We start from the raw sequence: 22,312 nt of genomic DNA, 5'->3' as shown, positions 1-22,312 counted from the left end.
GGGGGAAATGAATACAAACATCAAACATGCAAGCTGTTTAATGGAAGTGTCTGGTAAGAAAAATAATGGAAGGATGATGTAATGTTTTACCTTTTTTGTGGTCTCCACTGTTAAAGTATTTCTGAGATATGGTTGCACTGTTCCAGGAAAAATTCAAGAAATTGCTGGTGAACAGGAAGTCAATTATGTTAAACCATGAGAAGTGAGGGCATTTCACATATTTAGGAAACTGCACAATTCTAAACACAACAGTCACCAGGGAGAGGAAATATAGAGGAAGCCAGAAACAATGAACGTTGTGTTATCAGAAAGACCTTGCGGCGAATTTCGAAGATCAAAAAGAGATGGAATACTTAAGTTACATTGCACTGCGTTCTGCTATTTATTAAAGACCTTTGGACACTCATAAAACTGGTTTATACTATGTTGATGACATATGCGGTTTATCAGAATAGAATGGACACAATTTACTTTTTTGGGATGTTCACAATTTAACTAATCATAGTCAAGATCCAAGCCTTTTCTGCGTTAAATGGATTGATGTAAAAAGCGATTTATATTTACTGTCCAAAATCACTTTCCAGAATGGCTTTGGAGCTTTAAATTCTATCAGGACATCTATATTCTGTATAAACTCGTAATATTACAGTTCTGCGATTGTATACGGAGTTCACTTCATTAAAATAAACAGGAACCAAACAAACAATAACTTTTGTACTGTGCCCAGACACTCTTACAGACAGAAGAGAGAACGATACTCGTTTCCACGATGTCACATTAGTCACGAGTTTCACTTCCACATGGATTACCTGATCGTCATGATCTCAGGTAGTTTCTACAGTTTTCCCGGCCAGGTAGGTTGACTTGGATGTAAGGGACTTGCGTCACTCTCAGGGATGGGTCGGTCACGTGGTCGGATTCCTGTCGCTTGTAAGAGTATGTTTGGTGGAAGGTAAACGGACGGAAGGAAAAGCCAATTTTCTAACAGGTAGGAGAGGTTTTTATTTTCCCTTAAAGCAGCTGCACAAGATTTAGCAAAATAACTATTTACCGTGATCAAGTAATTATAAGACAGTTCTTAAACGATTAGGGATATTTGTGTTTGAAATACTTCAGTTTTCTAGTCTCTTGGTGAAGTTTCTAATTCGATTCACTGGTCGCAAAAGGTTGCCATATTTGTTGTTAAACCTGTTATTTACGAGTGTGTCCAGTGTGGTCCCATAACACTCATAATTCTCAGTAGAATTCGTCGTAGTGTCTGTGCTAAAAACAAACAATAATTTGGAACGAAAATAGATTTCAGCTTTATGTTAAGTAAATGGTAACCCACTCAATGGAGCACAACCCGTCGACTGTGGTTATCGTCGCTTTGGAACTTTGTAATGGTGCCGAATTCAACCTTTTACTTAATATCCGTCTTTTTCGTTTGTGATTCGTTTTATCTGTCTGGTAATCTCTATTATTAGACAGTCAAATGGGAAAACGTCGATCGCTAAGTCTGTCTGTTGTAGGAGAAGAAAGTCTTCCGCTGAATAAGTTTTATCTACGTGTCTATCTATGTGATTTATAAGCAAGCCAAAAGTCGATATTCATACTAATTGTATGAATTGAAAATATGAATAGGTTGAAATTTATATTCCCTTCACCATGCACTAACGATTCTTTTTTGCTACCCTGCGAGGGGATGGGGATCACCGTCAATGAGCACAGCGCTATTAGCAGTGAGGGAGAAGTAAAATTGAAGATGACCCTCCTGTTGGTGGCATTTGGTGCCCCGGGTTGTAATTTTACAAGTGTAACTGTTAACTGCTTTATTGCGATTGAAGGTTTTACTGATACAATACAGATTTGGATTCGCTCATTCAAATGATATTCATGGAGGTGTTTTGATAACAACACTAATGAAAACATTTTTTGGCTTCATAAATGTTTGCTTATATTACAGATATGTAGATTTTTTTATAATTTAAAACATCGATCAGCGCCAAAACATCAAGTTTATTGATCTGTTTCTACTGTTCTCAAAAGCACACATTTCTATAATTGTTTCCTATGAAAAATGTTTTGTTCCTCACAATGAAATCGAAAAAAAAAATCTTTGTGTTTTATTGACAAGTACAGTGTTGTGAATGGTTTATATGGGGATAAGATGGGGATCATTGTCACTGAGCACAGTGTCTTTTATGAGAGGAACTGTAGAGATTTTGTTGAACCTGGAAAATGTCATGATACAGATTTTTCTTGTCTCCAGTTTAGACTTGAAATTTTATTTCAAGTTGTCATATGGAGTCAAGCCTTTTTACAACAAAATGGATGAGATGATTTTGAGAGTAGGTCATTGTGAATGTAACTCCCCCTCTGTCCTTTCAGGTGGCTGAACCAAGCACAGTTTGCAAACTGAGCCGCAAGGCAATGTAAGTCTTGCTGAGTGACTGCATGTGAGAGAGGTATTTAAAGCAAGCACATTTTTAAATTTGTTGTTAAGACTAACATGCTAAATAATGCGCCGCTATGCATTACATTCTCTCCAGGGGTGAAGGCTGGGTTTTCTGACTAGTTGCTAGTTGTTTAGAACTCTCTTTTGGGTCTTTTATATTCTGGGCACCTGCTTGAAGGGTTTGAATCATATGAAGGGGTACAGGGAGGGATACTGTATGGTTATCTTAAAATGGTGACTCTAACCAACTTTCAATTGACTGTGGGTGAAAACTGTTTTTTCTTCATGACTTTTGGTGATCTGGTGGTGAGATCTGGGTCCTTCTGTCAAATTTCCAGTGGTTTTACCTTTGTATTCCAGACATTTTACTGGAAGTCTCATTTAAGGCCATTTGTATGCAGAAGTTGTTTGAGCTTTGGATCTCAGCAGGGCCTCTGGTCCTTGGCGACACTAGCCGCATTGTTCTTGCAACCTGTTTGGGAGCCCCTTTGATTGAAGCTTTTGCAAGTGGTAACAGCCTCCACGTGTGACTCTCTCTCTCCCCCTGTAACTCCAGGGCTGAGAACAATCTCCATGTCTTCTGGAGGAGGGTCGTCCGCCCGCTTTGACCGGGTGCGAGACCTGCCGCACTATGACCAGGTGCCCATCGGGTCGCTGAGGCGGGAGGATGAGCCGCGCCACCTGGAGGAGCTGAGGGGCTCCGAGCTGGCGCTGAGCTCCGACCCACTCCCGCCCCCTCCACTCCCCGAGCACCCGCCGGTGGGGCCGGAGTTCTACCCCAGCGACAGCGAGGACAACATCGACGCCCTCGACATCAAGCCCGTCCGCCGCTTCATCCCGGACTCTGTGAAGAACTTCTTCCGGGGCAGCAACCGGAGCAGCAAGCAGTGGTCCATGCCCGCGTCAGAGAACAACAACACCACCTCCGAGGGGGTGCGCTGCTCCCCTCCCCACACGCCCGCCGCCCCTGGCTCCTACCGGGACCCGTACGGGGGGTCGGGGGGCAGCTACAGCTCCCGCAAAGAGCGGGAGGCCATGCTGCTGGGTGACCCCCTGGAGTCCATTGACGGGCGCACCGTCCAGACGGCCCTGACCTACAGCGAGCGGGTGGAGGCCTACCATCAGCGCTACGCCTACATGAAGTCGTGGGCGGGGCTGTTGCGCATCCTGGGCTGCGTAGAGCTGCTGCTGGGCGCGGCTGTCTTCGCCTGCGTCTGCGCGTACGTCCACAAGGACAACGAGTGGTACAACATGTTCGGCTACTCGCAGCCGCAGATGTACGGGTACATGGGCCAGGGGGGAGGCGTCGGGGCCGGGGCCTATTACACGGGGCCCAAGACGCCCTTCATCCTGGTGGTGGCGGGGCTGGCCTGGGTGGTGACGGTCATACTGCTGGTCCTGGGCATGACCATGTACTACCGCACCATCCTGCTGGACTCCAACTGGTGGCCCCTCACCGAGTTCATCATCAACCTGGCACTGGCCATCCTCTACATGGCAGCGGGCATTGTGTACGTGCGAGACATCAACCGGGGCGGGCTCTGCTCCTACCCCGTCTTCAACAACGGCATCAACGGGGCCTTCTGCCGCGCGGAGGCCGGCCAGACGGCCGCCATAATCTTCCTCTTCGTCACCATGCTGGTGTACCTGATCGGCGCCATCGTGTGCCTGAAGCTGTGGAGGCACGAGGCAGCCCGCCGGCTTAGGGAGAGCCTGGAGGTCGAGGTGAGACCGCGCTCCTTTTCAGGTGTCTGGGTGACGGCATGGGTGGAATAGGTCAACAGATTCAGTAGTTTGAGTACTTTTCACCATGGCTGGAGGAAGCAGCCTTACAAACAGCTGTGTCCCTTACTAACCGACTTGGTCACTTGTTGAGGAACCCTTCCCCAAGTAATGATAATTCATGAAAACATTCTTTGAAACAACACTTCACTAGTAGATAATCAACAAGAAAGCAAAAAAGTAGTCCTAAGTCCTGAGCTGGTGCATATTTAAGTCTCGTTTTAAGTATGAGGTTGGAAGTAGCTGAATTACTTTATATATAAAACTCACTATAGCAGCAGTGTAGCATAGTGGTTAAGGAGCAGGACTCGTAACCAAAAGGTTGCCGGTTCAGTTCCCCGTTGGTGCACTGCTGCTGTACATGGTACTTAACTCACAGTTACCTCAGTAATCTAGCTGTATAAATGGATAATATGGTTAAACAACTGTAACCAGTGTAAGCTGTTCTGAATAAGAGCATCTGCTAAATGCCCATAATGTAATGTAATGTAACATTAAAATAAGGGGAGTAACCATTGTAGACCTGGATGAAAGCAGAGAGCATCTGCAATAACTTATTGTCCCAGTTGTTTGCATCAGCTAGTGAGCTATCTGGTTGCCATGGGTGGTTGCTATATATGTAGATGCTGATGTCATCCCTTAGCAACTGGAAGAGGCACAGGTACTCTGTGTCTTGTACAGTTTGCACCTGCTCTTCCTTTTGTATTTTTCTTGAGTCTGAATGTTCCAGATGTTCTGGTGTACTGGTTCCATTAATGTAAATGACAGTATATCTGTCAACATGGAAAGTCCTTCATAGTATTTATCCTTTCACTATGTCTGTAATTGAGTGAATCATCTCTGTATGTACTGGTATCATTTAAGGACCGCTTACAGTTAAAATATATGCTCTGTGGTTTGTTAAAAAAAACCTGAATGCTTTTTAAAATGAGATTTCCTTTTCTTTTTAGATGAAAACAACAGCATCTTCTGTTCCAAGATCCTTGGTAACTTTTTTGTTTTATGTGTTAAACATCAAGTGTTTGAGACAAACATTAAATAAGAATTCATCAGAAATTATCATTATCAAGCTGGATTAAATTAAGATCTGAGGTGCATAATTCACGATATAACAGAATATTCCAGTAAGATTTTATATCAGTTTCAGGTTTATGACAGCATAAGGAAGAAAACTAGTGGTGCTTTCCAGACAACTATGTTTCATATCTTGGAGGCAAATTAGATAGACCTGATTTACATGGAGTTGCAGTAATGCTTGGGAAACACTTTTTTCTTTTCCCTGGTTTTGTACTCAGTCTGTCTTTGACTATTTAATTAATATACTTGGTGACAGTGTATTTCTGTGCCTAGACTCAGAGGTACATCTACTAATACACAGATAACAGTGTAGTAGAGTGTAGAGTTTCTGTGTTAATGTGTGTCTTCATGGTGTCCTCTGCATGGTCTTATCAGGTTGTTGCAGGTTCAGTGCCTTCAGAGCAGATCCAACCTGTTGTCCAAGCTCCGCCCCCAGTGATGCAGCCAGAAATCCTGAGCGGGCACATCCCTGCTGGGCATATTCCCAAACCTCTGATCATGCCAGACTATGTTGCGTGAGTGTCTTCCTCCGCATGTGAAAGCACTGCTGTTATCTGTCTGATTAGGACTCACATTGCTGTCTGAAGTCAAAGCATTTCGCAAACCCACCTCTTCATGCCAGCTGCTTTCTGTGATGGAACAAGGCATTCCACCTGCTTCTGTGTGCTGGTTGTTCGGTCCAACACCAGAGACTTGTGGGTTCCCAGTTGACTTAAATGAGAAGTTGTCGAAAATTGTGCCCATGTCCTCAGTTGGCACCCAATAGTAGGGGTAGATAGGAGTAGTATATTGGGAACCTAACAGATTGGAAGAGTCACCAGTACTGTGATTTTTGGCTGGGGTTTGGGCTGGGGTTGAGATGTGGGTAGGGATGTTCCTTTAGTCCAACATTCTGCACATAATCTTGAAATGTCTGCCAAATTTGATCTTGTACTCCATGCCAAGACAAAGAGGGAGCTGGCTTAAATGACTCTGTTGCATAGACATAGACTCAGTAAATTTAGTATGTTCTTCTGTCTCCCCCCTGCAGGAAGTACCCCACCATCCGTACGGATGAGGAACGGGACCGCTACAAGGCGGTGTTCAACGACCAGTACGCCGAGTACAAGGAGCTGCACGCCGAGGTTCAGGCCGTGCTCAGGAAGTTTGACGAGATGGATGGCATGATGCGCAACCTGCCCCAGCAACCCATCAGTCAAATGGTCATTATTCCTCTCTCAGTCTGTCAGCTTTCCGTCACCCTTTCATCCCCATTAAAAAACAGTAACGTAGCAGTCAACACATTATAAATGCTCAATTTTGTTTTTATCTGGTTGAGGTTACCCAGTTTCATAATGAATTATCAAAGATGAAAAATAAATGAATAGTTTTTAAATCCTTTTATGTTTTGCTAGGCAGCTTCTTTTCCCTCATTCAATGAGAAAGACACTTATGTAGCTGCCTAGCAGTTTTTCTCGATGAGTCTGTCTCTCCTTTGAAATAAAATAGATCTGGCTTAGCTTGTCAGACATAGCAAATGTAACTGTGGTTGGCAGAGATCCAACACTATGGTCCTTGCATTTATAGATTGAAACAAGAAAAAAATCCCCATGTCCAGTGAGAATAAAGGCTTGCTTTCTTTTTCAGGAACACGACCGAATCAACAACATCCTGCAGGAATATCAGAGAAAAAAGACTGTAAGTCAGTCATTGTTAGGTTTTTAATTAGCAGTAGCCCTTTAAGTGCAGTCACGTTTGAAAGGGAAAAAACGCTGCTTCTGTATCCCTCCCTGCTCTCCCCTTTAGTCTTTGTACCTCTGCCAGCTGGAGTGGTGCCTGTCTGTATGCAGTATGCATGTGCACATGTGTGACCGTGTGCTTGCTAATATGTGATTGTGTGTGTGTGTGTGTGTGTGTATCATGATGCGATCTGTCAATACCTGCCATTGGCATCTGCTGGTGATATTGTTTTGGTGGCTCAGAGGGCTTCACTCCTGTAATTGAGAACAAAAGGTGTGGGAATGATGGGGGAGGGGTGGAGGGGTTCATTTTGAGTCTCCTGGCAGACTCTCTCATAGGACTCACAGTATTGTCTCCTGGGAAGAAACAGACACAACGCTGAAGGGAAAGAGCAGGCCTTAGAGGCACTTCTGAGTTCCATGCCACTTCTGAGTTCAAAACCATACAGTGAAAGCTTGCTGTTATTGCTTTCACCAGCACATGAAATGTCCTACAGGTACCTACAGATGAAATTTCCCCATAGCTAATTCTATAAGGAAAATGGAAAATGGAAGTGTAACATTATACCACTGTCTAAATGACAAGTGCATAATTAACCTAAGAAGGAAACCATACTTTACAGATTGTGAAGCATTTGCTATGCGTCTTGAGTTGAAATATATGTTGTGTCAAATTTCTCATAGATCACTGAACAGGTGGCACCTGCACTTTGATGCTTTCACCAGTAATTAGAGATTGATGCATTGTTTTCCCCTGACAATAGAAGCACCTGTTTGTAGCCACTGTTTTATTTCTCACGTGGAGGTCACAGATCTGTGACCGCTGGAGAAATTTCTCACACTCGCAGCTTCGCTGTTTCTTTTCTTCCTCACTTCATGTGTATGCATTGCTGAAAGCCGTTTGGTTCTGAAATGCATGTGATAAGTGCACGCTCCTTCACTGAGCAAATGATTCTCTTGTGCTCTGCTGTTGGACTTTTTAGCCAGATGCTGAGCTCCTTAATTTTCTCAGTACTTGTAGTAGCCACTGTATTCAGCAAAAATAAATAAAGCACCGGTCATGTTTCTTCTGTTGGTGTGACAGAGGGGAGAACCAGGCACGCTTTGAAGTCACAGCTCATAGTTTCAGGCTCTCCAATGATGTGCCTGTGCTTTGGCTTTTCGGCAGGACCCTGCTTTCCTGGAAAAGAAGGAGCGCTGTGAGTACCTAAAGAGTAAGCTCTCCCACATCAAGCAGAAGATCCAGGAGTACAACAAGGTCATGGACTGGAACGACGGCTACAGCTAGAGGCGGTCAGAAGGCGCTGCTCGTGGCGACAGAGGCAGGCTCCAATCTTCTGGGATGGATTAGGGATCTCCGTATCGCGCCCACTACCTGCAGTGATCAGCTGTTTACCTTCTGCTGCTACACAAAGATGTGGAAGTGCACCTGTTGTGTGGAGAGAGTAAATGTTCCTCTCTCAGAGGATTGAGAAAGAGAGTACATTCCTGATAGTGTGAACATGGAAAAAGGAATGGAGATTTTTTTTTTTCCCCTCTTGCTATCCCCTCTGAAGGCTCTAAGATTGCGTGTCATATGCTGAATGTGTGTTAGCTGCAAGACCCAGCATGTTTCCATATGGAATTTCTGACCAAACTCCAGAGGCCAGCTAAGAGGTCCAAATGAAACACTTTATGTCTGTTTCGACACCAAATCTTTCTTGCGGAGAATATTACGTTTATTTAAGAGGGGAGGGATGGTTGTCCTATCAACTTGCTTGTAGTTTTAATTTTACCTGTCTGTACATCTGAGAAATGTCTTTTGAGCCTTTTTTCTGTTTTAGGGAAGAGCTCTGCAGGTTTGTTTTTGTAATGCCATGGTTGTGAAGAGTCTTAATTTTTTTGTTTATTCAGTCCATTACTGAAAATATTTAACACATGGCAGTTTGGAATAATTAGGACAGTACATGATCTGTGAACAATCAAGACTTTAAATGGAGATGGACCAAAAGGCTGTGCAGCTTTGAAGAGTCAAGGTTGCAGACCTTGACATGGGATGGTTATCCAGTATCTTGAACATACTTATCCCTTTCAGGTTAAGTATGTGAAATCATGTTCATATGGTCTGTAATGTTTCATTCTCAGAAGGACAGTAGAGATTACATCCAAGATTCTCAAAAGTTCAACAGTGAAATGTTCATATTTGTGATGTGTTCATTCTCTGCCCCAGTATCTGTTTCTTATATTATACGTGTGCTGCCTTCCTTGTGTTGAAAATATTTTGAAGTGGAATTAGTTTTTTGATTTGTTTTGTCTTAAGTGGCTTATTTCTATATTTTCATCAGAATTTGAAGTTATCTGAATGAGTTCAGGGTTTTACAAGTGCTCCAAGCAAGTCATTTTTGTATGAAGTACTTTGAAACCAATATTTCTGTATATTCTTTGATCTGATGTAGGCAGAAATACTTATGCTCTCTAGAACTAGCTTCACTCTACTCTTTATTTTCTCCTTTTGATTATTTTCTTTGAGAAGGAGAACACAACTTGCCATGCATTGGAACATCTGTGTTGTTTAATTCACTTTTTTGGTATTTGTATTTTCTACATGTTTGCTGATTGTGTAAATAGACAAGCCTGTGAAAACTGAACAAAGCTGTCTATTGTCTTGTGTGATTTGCTATTGATTGTTCACATCCTGAAACCCTGGCACACGATGGACATTCTTGCCCCTGTTTTGAAAACAAACCTTACCTGTTAGGCACAACACTGAAACTATGCCGACAAATGTTGCATGCTGGAAAAAAGGAAAACGTTATGTTTTTTTACTAATGGGTTTGGGTTAATTAATCATCAGTAAACTCTTGTACCTCGCTTTTCCATCCAGGGGTATAAATATACTTAAAAGAATTATTACTCTGGTGGAGGTACATGTGTCTCACACATGTCTGGGGGAGGTACATGTGTCTCACATGTCAACACTTCACAATGTCTGTGTCTGTAATGCATTAGAGAATGTATGTGCAATACAGGGTAGCTTGCGCAGGACTCTTTTTTTATAGTAATTTAGGTAAGGTAGGGCATAACAGCAGGTCTCATCAAAGACGTGAACCCATAACCTGCCGGTTGTACTTAAATCATTCTCTGGACTAGCCCTGCAGTTGTTGTGCTGTCCCCTCAAAGCTTTATACCAAACATTTCTCCAAGTCTCGAAAGATACCTTGGCAGAGCAGCATAATGATGATTTGTTTTAATTTCATTATACCGCAACTGGTGAACACACGAAACCCTCGCCATGAATGGTAAACTGGTCATAAGTTTGTTACAGATGATGTCATTATCGTCTAACACAGAACCGTATAATAACTTTTTGGGGTTTTTTCTCCTGGCTGGAAGTAGTAGGAACAATCCTTTTATTTTTCCTGTCCTTGACTTGCTGGGCAACATGCACGACCAGTTCTTTTTGTAGGGGACAGGGAAGATGGCGAAGTCATAGTTCTGGAATCCAAAGCAGTTTCTGGTTTTGCAGCTTAGTCCGAGAGGTGTCATCTTTCAACCCGTGATCAGTTTCAGGAAGCAGAAGGGTGTGAGGAAACAAGCGTGTAGTGCGGGGTTTCAGGCTTTGTCATTATTCGGGCTACTATAATAAACTATTCTAGTTTAGTGAACGCTTAATCACAAGTGCTTCAAACACCCGTGTTGATATACAATATTCTGTCCGAATTCTTGTTGTATATTTGAATATACTGAGTATACTGATTCAGATATTGCTGAAAAACAACTACAAAACAGATAAAATTTGTTTTGTATAACCCAATAAAATTTACAGGGATACACAGTAAATCGCCATTACTGCTATTAAAAAGCTATGGAAAAAAAAACTGAAAAAGCTGAATTTTGAAACAAAAATACGAAAAGCTCACAGGAAGCTTTGGAATGTGTGGTACACAAAGCGACTGAACTGTAAAACCAGTTAGTTTGCTTTCGCATACGCAGTGTCAAAATAAAAAAAGAGCGCTAGTTTCAGTGCAACGTAAATTGTGTCGCCAATTAGAGGTTGGAAAACAAGGAAGCCAACTCCTATTTGTCACCTCCGGGCGGAGCGATCATAGCCCCGAGGACGGCGTAGCAGTGATGCGCTCTAAGGTGTGTCCCACATTATTAACATACGAGCTTCTGCACAGGCGAGCGCGCTCAGGTGTTTCGGACTAGGCGTAAGTCAGGTAAGTGTAATTTTTTTCTCCGTCAATAACTCTAAAGTGATTGCTTTTCACTGATCCGACTTCAAATTTGGAATGAGTTCATTTGCTGTTGTAGTTTCCGTCAATGCTCAGTTTTAATCTGAATACACATCTTAATTGTTAATGTTTATTGATTTATCGTTGAATGAGTAGAATTATTAAATCGGTTATTTATCCCACACTGTTGGCTATACTCTTATGCATTTTGTATTTTATTTAGGGTACTTTGTGTGTTTTTGTTTACTGAAAGCAAGTTCTTCTCAGTAAAGGGCAGGGCGGAACAATTTCATTAAAACCCGACTTAAACGGACTAGAACGCTTGTCTTTTTTTTATTTGTTTTAAAGAACAGTGAATCGGCTTATTCTGGACATATTTCCCATCTTTGCCAATGCAGATCGGTTAATTGTCTGAACTCAGTGAACAGAACAACTCATGTAGGTGATTAAAAGATGTGAAATTGTACACAATAGATGCAGCGCTGTTCTCAAAACATGTTCTGCGTTCTTGGAAATGGACTGCGTCACATTGAAAGTATTAATGTAGACTTTTCATTACTGAGTTCGGTTCATTCCGGTTTTTGACAGTTTAGATGGATACTTTTACGAAGTGGTAAGTTAATACTTCAGTTTATTGTAAACTTAAACAAACGTTAATGTCCTGGTTGGATTTCTTTTCATTCATATCTGGGTTTCTTAATGATCCATTTCTATCGATTAAATTACTAAATTACTATCTACGATTAAATACTGAATTTTTACACGAGGACAACTGCTTGAAAATTAGCAGGTGTACACGTTTAGTTTACTTTTATGAAGATTATGAATAAAAACCGGCAAGTACCCACAGGTGGAGGTCTCACGGAAAAGCTGGTATCTTTTTCCAGACATTCTGATTTATACGTGGCTATTTTAACTGTACTTGTTTCGGACATTATTAATTAAGACCTTCTCCCACGGAAAAATAAACCACATGCCAAATCTAGCGTATTTCTGCTGTGCTGTGAATTTTCCACACCTGAAAAGGTCAAGTGAAAGACCCACATGCTCTTATACAAACACTATGCCTTTATTATGCTGTAACAAAGTGCAATGGATGTTTGCCCAATACAAATCTTGTAGGGGTCTTTCAAGTGTTTTGGCATTCATGCCCCACTTCAGTGTTTCATCTTATCTTACGGTGACATAAGTATAATAAAAATGTGATTCAGCATAAAAACGAGGCAGATTTCAGCTAATAATCACATTTTGTGCCAGTACTTGCTTTGACATTTTTCGTATTATTACTGTTTCATGCTAATAACTTAATAACACACATACCAAAAATGAGGACATTCTGTGGTTTACTGAGGGTATTGCTGCATAGGAACATACTTATTGTCAGGTTTGGCTGTTGTGCAAAGTTGGCTATCATCTGGCTATCATCAGCTGTACAGTCCTCTCCTATATCCAGTGTTTTAGCTTGTGGTTTGTCTCTGTGTTTAACAGAACTTTAAGAAGACTCTGTGCTAGTGGAGGGTGTGAAGACACTCTGTGGAATTCAGCATGACCACAGGTCACAAAGGCAGCCCCCCTCCCTATCAGCCCGGGAGCGGCAGACAGTGAGTCCCTGTTGGCACTTCATCTCTGTGATTCTCTTTGAGATTCATCTTGTCTGCTGTAGCTTCACTATGGATAGATCTCTCATGCCTTGGAGTTGAAGCACTCTAATGATGACAGGAAGTTTTCTTTGGCCCCCAGACCTCATATCATTATTTATTTGCTTTCCAGACACCTTCATCCAGACTATCATGGCTTCAAGCTTTTTAATGTTTTTTTTTTTTTGTCCATTAATACAGCTGGATATGTACTAGAGCAAGTCAGGTTAAACTCCTTGCTCAAGCATAGGACAGCAGTACCCCACCTGGGAATTGACAGGCTTGGGTTACAGGCTTAGCTTTGTGACCGTCACCCCCGAACTATCTTTACTACACTCTTACCTCTCCTCTTAACCCATCACTTCCTGTGAACTTATCTTTCTCTCTTGCTATCTCTCTCACTTGTTCTTCCCATGGTTCCTTCTTTCCTCTGCAGCCATGGCAGCAGACACAGAGAGCGGTCGCGGACCCACTCCTACTACCCTCACGACGAGTTCCTGCACTTTTACCGCTGGACCTCACCGCCCGGCGTGATGAAGATCATGGCCATCATCATCATCATCCTCTGTGTGGCCATCTTCGCTTGCGTGGCCTCCACCCTGGCCTGGGACATGGACATGGGGCTCACGGGCTTCGGGGGGATAGGGGGCGTGGGGACAGGGGTTGGCGGAGGGAGCTATGCTGGTGGAGGTTATGGCGGTAGCTACGGGGGCAGTTACGGAAGCAGCTACGGGGGCAGCTACGGAGGCTATGGCGGAATCGGAGGTAACTACACTGACCCGTTGACGGGCAAGGGCTTCATCATCGCCATAGCGGCCATCACCTTCATCGCTGTGCTGATCATCTTCATCCTGGTGGTGTCCAGGCAGAACGTGTCCCGCTCGCGGCGTTTCTACCTGGCAACCATCATTATCGGCGCCATTCTGTCCATCCTCATGCTCATATCCACCATCGTCTACCTGGTGGCCATCAACCCCACTGCCCAGACCTCAGGAACTGTCTACTACAACCAGATTATAGCTCTGTGTGCCCAGTACCAGAACCAGAATGCCCAGCCCTCCGGCATCTTCATCAACCAGTACCTGTACCACTACTGTGTGGTGGAGCCCCAGGAGGTAAGAGCTTGTAGCAAGCTGGAGTCTGTAACTGGCTTTCCATTACCTCATCCAGCACCCTCAGACCAGACTTGCTGCTCTGAGTCTATGTTTAAAGATTTTTCTATATTTTGGCATCTGTAAAAATTAAATTGGTCATTTTTACAGACTGGCAGTGTCAAATTTTGCATAATTAAAGCGTGCCTCTCTAGACTGAGATTTCACTTATTGCTATTAGCTCTACAGTTGTCCCATTTGGGGAAAAATGAATGGCTTTTATACATTTTTTGTTGCTGTTTTTTCATTCATTTATTCAAATTACAAGTTGTCCTCAGCTGACCTACGTTAAATCTCTCTTAAGCAGAGTGTTTTTGACATGCAAAGATGTGTGAAAGCACTTGGGCTGTGGCATTGTTTTGATGGTACATTTCTTGGTGTCCTCTATTCCCAGGCCATTGCTGTTGTGTTCGGCTTCCTGGTGACCATTGGCCTCATCATCCTTGTGGTCTTTGCCGCGAAGACGCGGGCGAAGATCAGACGTCACGGGAAGGACAACATTCTGTGGGAGGAGGTGAAAGTCGTCAACGATGGCCTGTCCCACGATGTAGGCGAGTGGGTGAGTAGGGGTGCCAAGATGCAAAGGGAACAGCATTGTAGGGCTGCAGTCACTCATCTGTGCCAGGGCCAACATCACTCTTTCCTTTGAGTTATCTTTTCTGTATGTAATTGGCCGTGTATGATTCTCCATTTATACCATTTCAAAAAAGCTGTACTTGACCAGCTACAATAGATTTGAATTTTGTCCATATATCAAGATGCATTTTTCCAGCCACCACTGCTGGTTTCTATTTTCCACTCTTGTTTCCTTTTGTATTGGGATTGTCTGTACACCAAGGATGGTCCTACAATCAAAGCTGAAAATTCAAGAGTTGTAAGAGCCATGTGATGCAGTTGTTGAATCATTTGATTTGCCTCAGTACTTAATTGTTGTTTCCGTGCTGTACTCTTATATGATACCACCACGAAAGACCATTCTGGGCATTTGACTTAACCTTGCGCAAGTGATAGCACCCTTAAGTGTTCTGTTTTAGGTGACTATTTGGCACAATGCCAATTCTCATTTTGTTTGTTTTATGATTTGGCAGTGGACTTGAGGGTTGATAGTGATACTCCGGCTTATTTCCCTTCCTGATTTTCACTGGGTGTAAAAAAATGCAGCGTGTTGTGATTTCTGTCACTTGGTGATTTCAACCGTACCAGGGAGAAGAGTCCGTTAGTAGCCATGGATGCACCAAAATGTGCACCCCCAAAATCACATGTCTGACTTGTGGAACACAGATACCCAGCCAAACTCACAGCTCTCTTCAAAGCATCTGCAGTTTCATGGCACCAAGGGCAGTTCACCATCCAGTGTACCTTTTTTTATTATTATATTTCAGCTTTTCATTTTCTTGAAAAGTGATTGAACATTAAAACCCCTGGTTGGGTATTAACATAGTTGTACCAAGGACAATCCCTGTCAAGCCATTAAGACATTAAAAGCCCTGATTCTTGGGATGAACCAAATGCATTCTCTGGATTTTATCCTTAGTGCCTTTTTGGAGCGGACTCAGCAGATGATGCATCTGGGTTGCAGTGGTCATGCGCAGCCTTGCAGTATGCGGGTGTCAGACTCCTGCAGGCTGCTCCTCCTCATTCCCAGCAGTGCAGCCCCAGCGGGGTGTGAGGGAGGCAGACAGGGGTGTTTGCTGAGAGGCGCGACGGCTCAGGTGCACTAGACCTGTTTGCCGTGAGCCTCCAGCATCTGTCAGGGAGGGAGAGGGAGAGGTAGGGGGAGGGGAAGGGGGAGGGGTGAAGGGGGAATTTTGTGTCCAGTTTCTAGGTGTGGCTTGCTGAGGCAGTTTCACTTGTGCACTGATCCTTGTCAGTATGAAGTCAGTAATTCATCTTCACATAACAACAGGGATACTTTCTTTTTCCTGGACTTTGCATTTAAGCAAAAACTGTCAATACTCCTAATTCGCATGTAAATATAGAGCAATACAATGGCTTTTTATTTTCTGTATTTAAAGGAAAAGAAATTATACTAAATTGAATCTACGGAGGAATAAACAGTTACTGGTATGTTGTAAATAGTTTGCAATCCATTCACATGTGAAAATGAGAGGGAAGAAATTTTGGTCATTTTAGGCCATGTTTACCAAATTAGTATCAGATCACCCATGTTACCTAAACACATCTTGTAATTTCAGCGAGTAAGCATGCAATTTCTAAAAACGTATGTGCAAATCCCTTTTATTTAATACCATGCTAGGGTCATACTCAGCTGTTGGACAAATTTCTGTTTAGTGTGTAATCTGTGTGTAGCTTGCTGTACTATATACCCTGCCTTAGCAAAACTAACTGTGAAGTGTATTCATACACTGCTAATGCTGATAGGTGAGGAGTATGTTGCCTTTCTCTCGCTTTCTCACTAGATAGCCACCGGAGAAACTGTCAAACATGCCAATCCAGCACATCCAGAGCAAAAGGAAATCTTAGGTCAAGGGCTGTTTGAAACTTCTGTCATATTTAGAAGAGAGTGATTTTCAGAGTCGGCCTTTCAGAGAATCTGCGTTAACGGTTGGTGTTTCGGTTAAATGCCTTCATTTCGAGCTGCGATACTGTCTCTGGAATCTGAGCTGAGAGGAGAACATTGAGGAAGCAGGGGAACCGGTTGAGCTTGGATTCATACTGGCTGTTCATACAGGCTGTTTACCATACAGACGCTCTCGAAACGCAGATGCGGAGCTAACTGGGTCATTCTGGTTAAGTCCAGGAGAGGTGTTTATCGGGAGAGTGGTGGCCATGGTGCCAGACTGTGCTTCAGCCCCTGTTGATTCATCTATTCTGTCCTCCTGGAATGTCCATGTGCTGTAACCAGGATGTTGTCATAACTGCTGTTATGAGGAAGCTCCAGTACCGGTGATCACTTGGGCAACACCTTGTGTCAAAGTTTATGTTCACAGAAATAACATATGTCAGAAAGTCATCACAAACACAAATATATGTATGTCTTAGAGTGTACGGACAGCAAAAACATTCTATTATTATATAGAAACTGAAAATGTCCATGCTAGCTGTTTGAAGCCCAACCATCACTGAAATTAAACAGTCATGTAAAACATTCCATATCATGTTATTAAACTTTATATGTGACTGTTTGTGCGGCTTCAGTTCTAACCACAACAGAACCACAAAGGCACAAGGTCAACAGAATGCAATCAGGAACTCATCAATGTGTGACACTTTAGAATAGGCACTGTGCAGATCCACATATCTTCATATTATATGTATGTGGTGTTGTAATCTTCTGTGTCCACTCTCAACCCATCCTGATGGTATAAATACCAGCTGATGTGTGTAGTCCTCTGAGGGATGCTCACAAACAAGCAGGCTGCCTTTTTACTTTTGATGATAGATTTTGCGGATATCCATCCCTAACTTCTACTTTGCATTGCCAGACTTGTGCAACTGTCCTCTCTCCCTTATGCAGGTGAACAATGTGTCTGGAATGCCAGAGGTATTGGTGAGCAGTTACAATGACAAGCTAGGAGGGTCCCGGATTCTCCTGGATGACAACAGCACGGATTACACCAAGCCCCCATACAGCTCAGAGTGAGTGCACAACGGCTCCAGCTTTCAGAAACATTACAGTCGAGACTGAGTCTCCCATCTGCTTAAATGAAGTTACATCCCAATGCTAGCAGGATAGAAAACCCCAGCTACGCAACATGAACATAGCCGGCATTAGTACTATAACTAAGGTCCTTTGAATACATCAGGGATCTTATCGAATAGCATGTAGATTGAATTTGTTCTTGTCTTTAGGACCTTTGAGTAACCCAAGAATCTTATCGCATTGTGTAGATGGAATTTGTGGTTGTGTTCTAGGGTGAAAAGCTACACATTTACTATGCTGATTCAACAGTTTTTATGGCATGACAATGGGCACACAAAGCAGACATAGAGCATGGGATCAGCTATCTAGCTGATTGAATCTGGAAAGAAGACAGGTGTGTGTGTGTGTGTGTGTTTTACAGTGATTATTTATCTGCGATCCACTTCACCATGCCAGACTCAAACCCTCCAAGCTGGAGTATGGAGAAGTGAAAGTAGCACAGTTCCAGTGCAGAAAGGCCACGTATAACATTCCAGCACTGTGGGCTGGGCAGAGATATCACAAACATATAGCTCCATAAACCGGCTGTGTCTCGCTTTGTTCTCCATGCCTCACCCCTCCCTCCTGTCTCAGCCGGTAGCAGCCAGACTGGGGTCACATGATCCCTGGTGTGATTTTACATTTCGCCCACAAACCCGTATATAGTTGAAAACTGTTTTTCAATGGGATGTTATATAACCCTTGGATGATGAGGATGAAGTAGATATGTCTGTCTTGAGCTTCATTCTAAATTTAAGAGTGGCCTGTTATCTGCAACTTGCTGCTTCTTGCTTTGCCAGCTCTGTTAAAATGAAACAAATAAAATGTGTCAGATTAATTTTAATCAAGCTTTTGGGAGTCTTTTCAGAATCACTGTAGTGCTTTCTGGAATGCTGAAGGTTTTTTTCCGTTGCTTTTAGTGCTCATTAATGACCTGAAATCTTTGAGTTCTGGAATGTTTGGAATGTACGCGACTACACTGTATAGTCATGCAGGAAGACTTGATATTCCACCCTCCTCCAGAGTCTGTTTTGCAAAAAGATGATGTGTTTATATTTGAAAACATATAGTATCCTGGGTCACCTTTTATTGATATTGTTTGGAGTACAATCCAAGCTATGAAGTTTATATGATCATCATACATTTGATTCCTGTCTATCAAATAACTTGCCTTAAAAATGAAAGGTATCTAAATATAAAGCCTGCTACAGTAAGCCTTAATATATATATATATATATATATATATATATATGTAGGGGTCTGTGTTTTCAGAATCAGTGTTATATCCTCCAAAAATGGGCCATTTGTTTGAAATCTGAAAACATGAAAGGAATCCTCTAAAGTGACGTGTGTGTTTGCGTGTGTTGTCCTCCGTCTAGGCCCCCAGAACAGGATCTGCCTCTGTTTAGTCCAGCCTACAGCAGCCCCTCTGACATGCCCAGCTCTGTAAGCAAGCCCAACAAGAAACGCCCAGGTCGTGCCCGTCGCATTGACGGCCAGGACTACGACACGGACTACGCCACCGGCGCTGAGTCGGGAGAGGAGCTGGACGACAACGATTTTGACAGGTGAGGGGCTTGAGACTGAGAACTGAAGACTGATGTCCAAATCCGCAAGTGGAGTGAGAGCAGTGAGCGAGTGAGGAGGAGGAAGGAACACGCTTCAGGAGGAAAGGGAAAGGTGTTATTTTGGAGTGCATTCGAGACAAACTCTGCTGTCATTTGGAAACTGAGGGACTGTACAGAAGTTAAATTAGACAAATGTGCAGGAAGGGATTTGGGCTGGCCATGGGGATAAAGCGTAGCAATGGAGGGAGGGGAAAGCTGTCTTTGTCTAAGGCAAGATAACAAAGATTACCTGAGAGCAGAGGAGAATGCAGGGTTGGGGTGGGGGGACAGAGGCTTGTTTGTTTTAAACTGGAGGGCAGAGGAGCGGGAAAGGGAACTGGGGTCTTATTAACCTTGTGTGGGGAAATGATTCCCCGGCAGGGGAAAGGAGCCATATTTGCTTTTGTTCTCATTTTTTACTCTAACCCCCCAAATAAGAATGGTCTCTGTCTCCATTTTGAAAAGAAAGACTTGGGATCCAACACTTTGGTCCAGTGTAACTTATGGAGAACTGATCATGCATCTCTGTCCCTGTCTTTCTACATTCCAGTGAGTTCCCCCCCATTACCAATGAACAGGACCGGCTGGACTATAAGCGGGAGTTTGAAAGGGACCTCCAGGAGTACAAGGGCCTGCAGTCTAATCTTGATGACATCAACAGGAGGCTTGCAGAGGTGGACCGTGAGCTGGATGTCCTTCATGAGGGCAGCCCGCAATACCTGGTGAGATTGGGAGCGGTGGGGGGGCACTCAGTCTACCATGAAAAGCAGAGTGTCAGTATTACGGCCTGGCAGCATTGTAGTAGCCTGTGGTGCTGCTGTTTTTCCAGCAGGACAGGTTGGCTAAGTGTTGACAAGGCAGTGGTAGAGATCTCAACCTTTGCAAAGAACAATGAGCGACTGTGATGTCTGTGATATGGAAATTCATCACAGAACAAAGTAGGGGCAGCGGGTGTTTTGAAGCACAGTCCTTGCCTTTAAGTCTTAAGATGTCTGCTACCATGTTATGAATTTGCTTATCATCGTAGGCTAGCTCTAGTTGAGACCAGAATGTGTTGATATGTTTTTTTTTTTCACGTGAGTCCATGATAATGTTATGTGACAGTGATGTATATAAATAACCACACAAAAAACTGTGAATGAAAAAATGAAATGGTCCAAAGTTACTGATTTCACTGTAACCAAAGTGATGATTCTTAAGATTCTATGATTCTTGCATTGTACCCCCACAATAGAGATTACATTTACCACATCACATGCCTTGATTTTATTGCTATGTCAGTTTATTCCTAATTTAATAATATTACATGATCTTAATATTCTTAATGGTTTCATGATTTATTTATTTTTATTTTTCATATAAACAGGATGCGATGGATGAGTACACCCAACTGAGGAACCAGAAGAAGGTACAGTATATATCTGAACTGGTTCTGCAAAGCAATCACACCAACTGCTGTACAGATCAGGCGGTCCACATTAATATTCCAAAAGCAACTACAAGAGTTAACCACTCTTTCTTCCTCCTCAGTCTGCAGACTACCAGATGAAGAAGAGGAGATGCAAATATCTCAAGGCCAAGCTGGCTCACATCAAGAGGAGGGTCAGTGGGTATGACCACAGAGCGTGACCTGCCTGACGCTTTTCACTCAGAAACCACACTGCATGTCTTTTTTGTGGGCTGCACTGTCAGATTTTTGGACTTGAGAAGAGAGGAGGGACCTCCATCATAGCCTTGAGAAGATGTCTTGCCAATTTAAGCTTCTGAATGTGTCAATATATGTGTTTTAAAAGGCTTTTATTTTTCAATGACAGATCAACTTTCTTTCCTTTTCCACAAATTCTTACAAATTTAAACATGTTCCTTTGTGTCTCTTAGGGTTTTTCAATTCCTTGCTGTTATGCTGTTATGGAGTTCTGTTGCATAGTATCTGTAAGGAAACAGCACTTTTATACTTATCTTCCATTGAAAGAATTATACATGGAAAAAAAATTCCCCTCTAACTTGTCAATCCTTTATGGAAGAGCAATTGTGGTTTATTGGAAAGTTTTTTAAATGGGACATTTTAACTTGCTGTCAATTGGTACCTTAGAATTCTATTTTCAGTCTGACAGAAAAAAAATTATATTTCCATGTACTAACTGTAAAAGCCATTAGCAAATACTTTTATTGTCATTTGCACAAATATGAAAATCATGTCATTCAGTATTGTTGCTATAAGTTGTTTTTAATATTGAAAGGATTTTTAACAAGTGAAATGTAAATGCATACATATACTCCTTGGTTGCTTCCTTTATCCCATGTTTTAGACCTTCATTCTATAATTTTAAAGAAACAAATGAAATGTGATCTTGTAATTTTTACTGAATTTTGAAAAATATTGAATTTTGTAAATATGCAGATATGTAGTCTAGAAAATAATGTGTTGACATTTACATTTTTAAAATAAAAGTCTCCCAATTAAATAGGATTTTCATATGTTTTCTTAATATTTTGTACACATTCTTGATTGATTAATGTGGATTTTCTGATAAGATTATTGAAAAGAAAATACAGAGTAAAAACATTTTTACGCTGTGAGGATGGTGTAATGTGTAATTTTATATCTTGTAAATATGGAGGTTTCAATAAAAAATAAAGAGTAAATACGACTATTGTCTGTGATTAATCAATATTATACGAGGCGACATGAATTCTTAACGGGCATTTTTACTTTTTTTTTTACACAGACCTAGATGCTAAGCATCTATTTTTTTTGAATTGTCAAATGCAAACATCACTCCAGGTGAATGATTGTTTTTCAGTAAGTCTGGGTATGTCTTTGGTTTAAATGACAAATTGTTGTTTACGATAGATGTTATAAAATAAATACAATTTTTTATAAACTGCCCATTGACTACTCATTGCTATTCGACACGAGACGGTAAGACCTCTGTACGTTATGGCTCGATGTAGGTACCCATGATATCGGAACAGTATGTTAGACAGCTCTTGTACACCGAGGGCACAGTTGCAGTGAACACAGTTGCAGAGTGTGAGACGGTAC

General features: G+C 42.3%; 2 protein-coding genes across 3 annotated transcripts; both read left to right on the top strand.

Annotated features, from left to right (window-relative positions):
* Positions 1–777: 777 nt before the first annotated feature.
* On the top strand, positions 778–8,876 carry marveld2b (MARVEL domain containing 2b). Of its 2 annotated transcripts, none has more exons than XM_036528116.1 (8): positions 778–988; positions 2,371–2,414; positions 2,994–4,162; positions 5,170–5,205; positions 5,672–5,811; positions 6,327–6,498; positions 6,923–6,973; positions 8,183–8,876. In XM_036528116.1, the coding sequence occupies exons 3-8, from the start codon at positions 3,011–3,013 to the stop codon at positions 8,300–8,302; spliced, it is 1,671 nt and encodes a 556-aa protein (XP_036384009.1). In that variant the 5' UTR covers positions 778–988; positions 2,371–2,414; positions 2,994–3,010; the 3' UTR covers positions 8,303–8,876. The 2 variants fall into 2 exon arrangements, with proteins under 2 accessions (XP_036384009.1, XP_036384008.1); XM_036528115.1 differs by having other exon boundaries at positions 2,371–2,447.
* A 2,240-nt stretch (positions 8,877–11,116) lies between these two features.
* Positions 11,117–21,334, top strand: oclnb (occludin b). The gene is made up of 9 exons (XM_036527723.1): positions 11,117–11,213; positions 12,717–12,829; positions 13,302–13,980; positions 14,411–14,575; positions 17,495–17,616; positions 19,039–19,227; positions 19,817–19,988; positions 20,633–20,674; positions 20,797–21,334. Exons 2-9 carry the CDS (start codon positions 12,774–12,776, stop codon positions 20,893–20,895), a joined length of 1,524 nt encoding a protein of 507 aa, XP_036383616.1. The 5' UTR covers positions 11,117–11,213; positions 12,717–12,773; the 3' UTR covers positions 20,896–21,334.
* Positions 21,335–22,312: the final 978 nt, after the last annotated feature.

The sequence above is a fragment of the Megalops cyprinoides genome, chromosome 4, assembly GCF_013368585.1.
Source record: "Megalops cyprinoides isolate fMegCyp1 chromosome 4, fMegCyp1.pri, whole genome shotgun sequence".
Classification (NCBI taxonomy): Eukaryota; Metazoa; Chordata; class Actinopteri; order Elopiformes; family Megalopidae; genus Megalops; species Megalops cyprinoides.
This window is presented reverse-complemented; position numbering and strand designations above follow the sequence as displayed.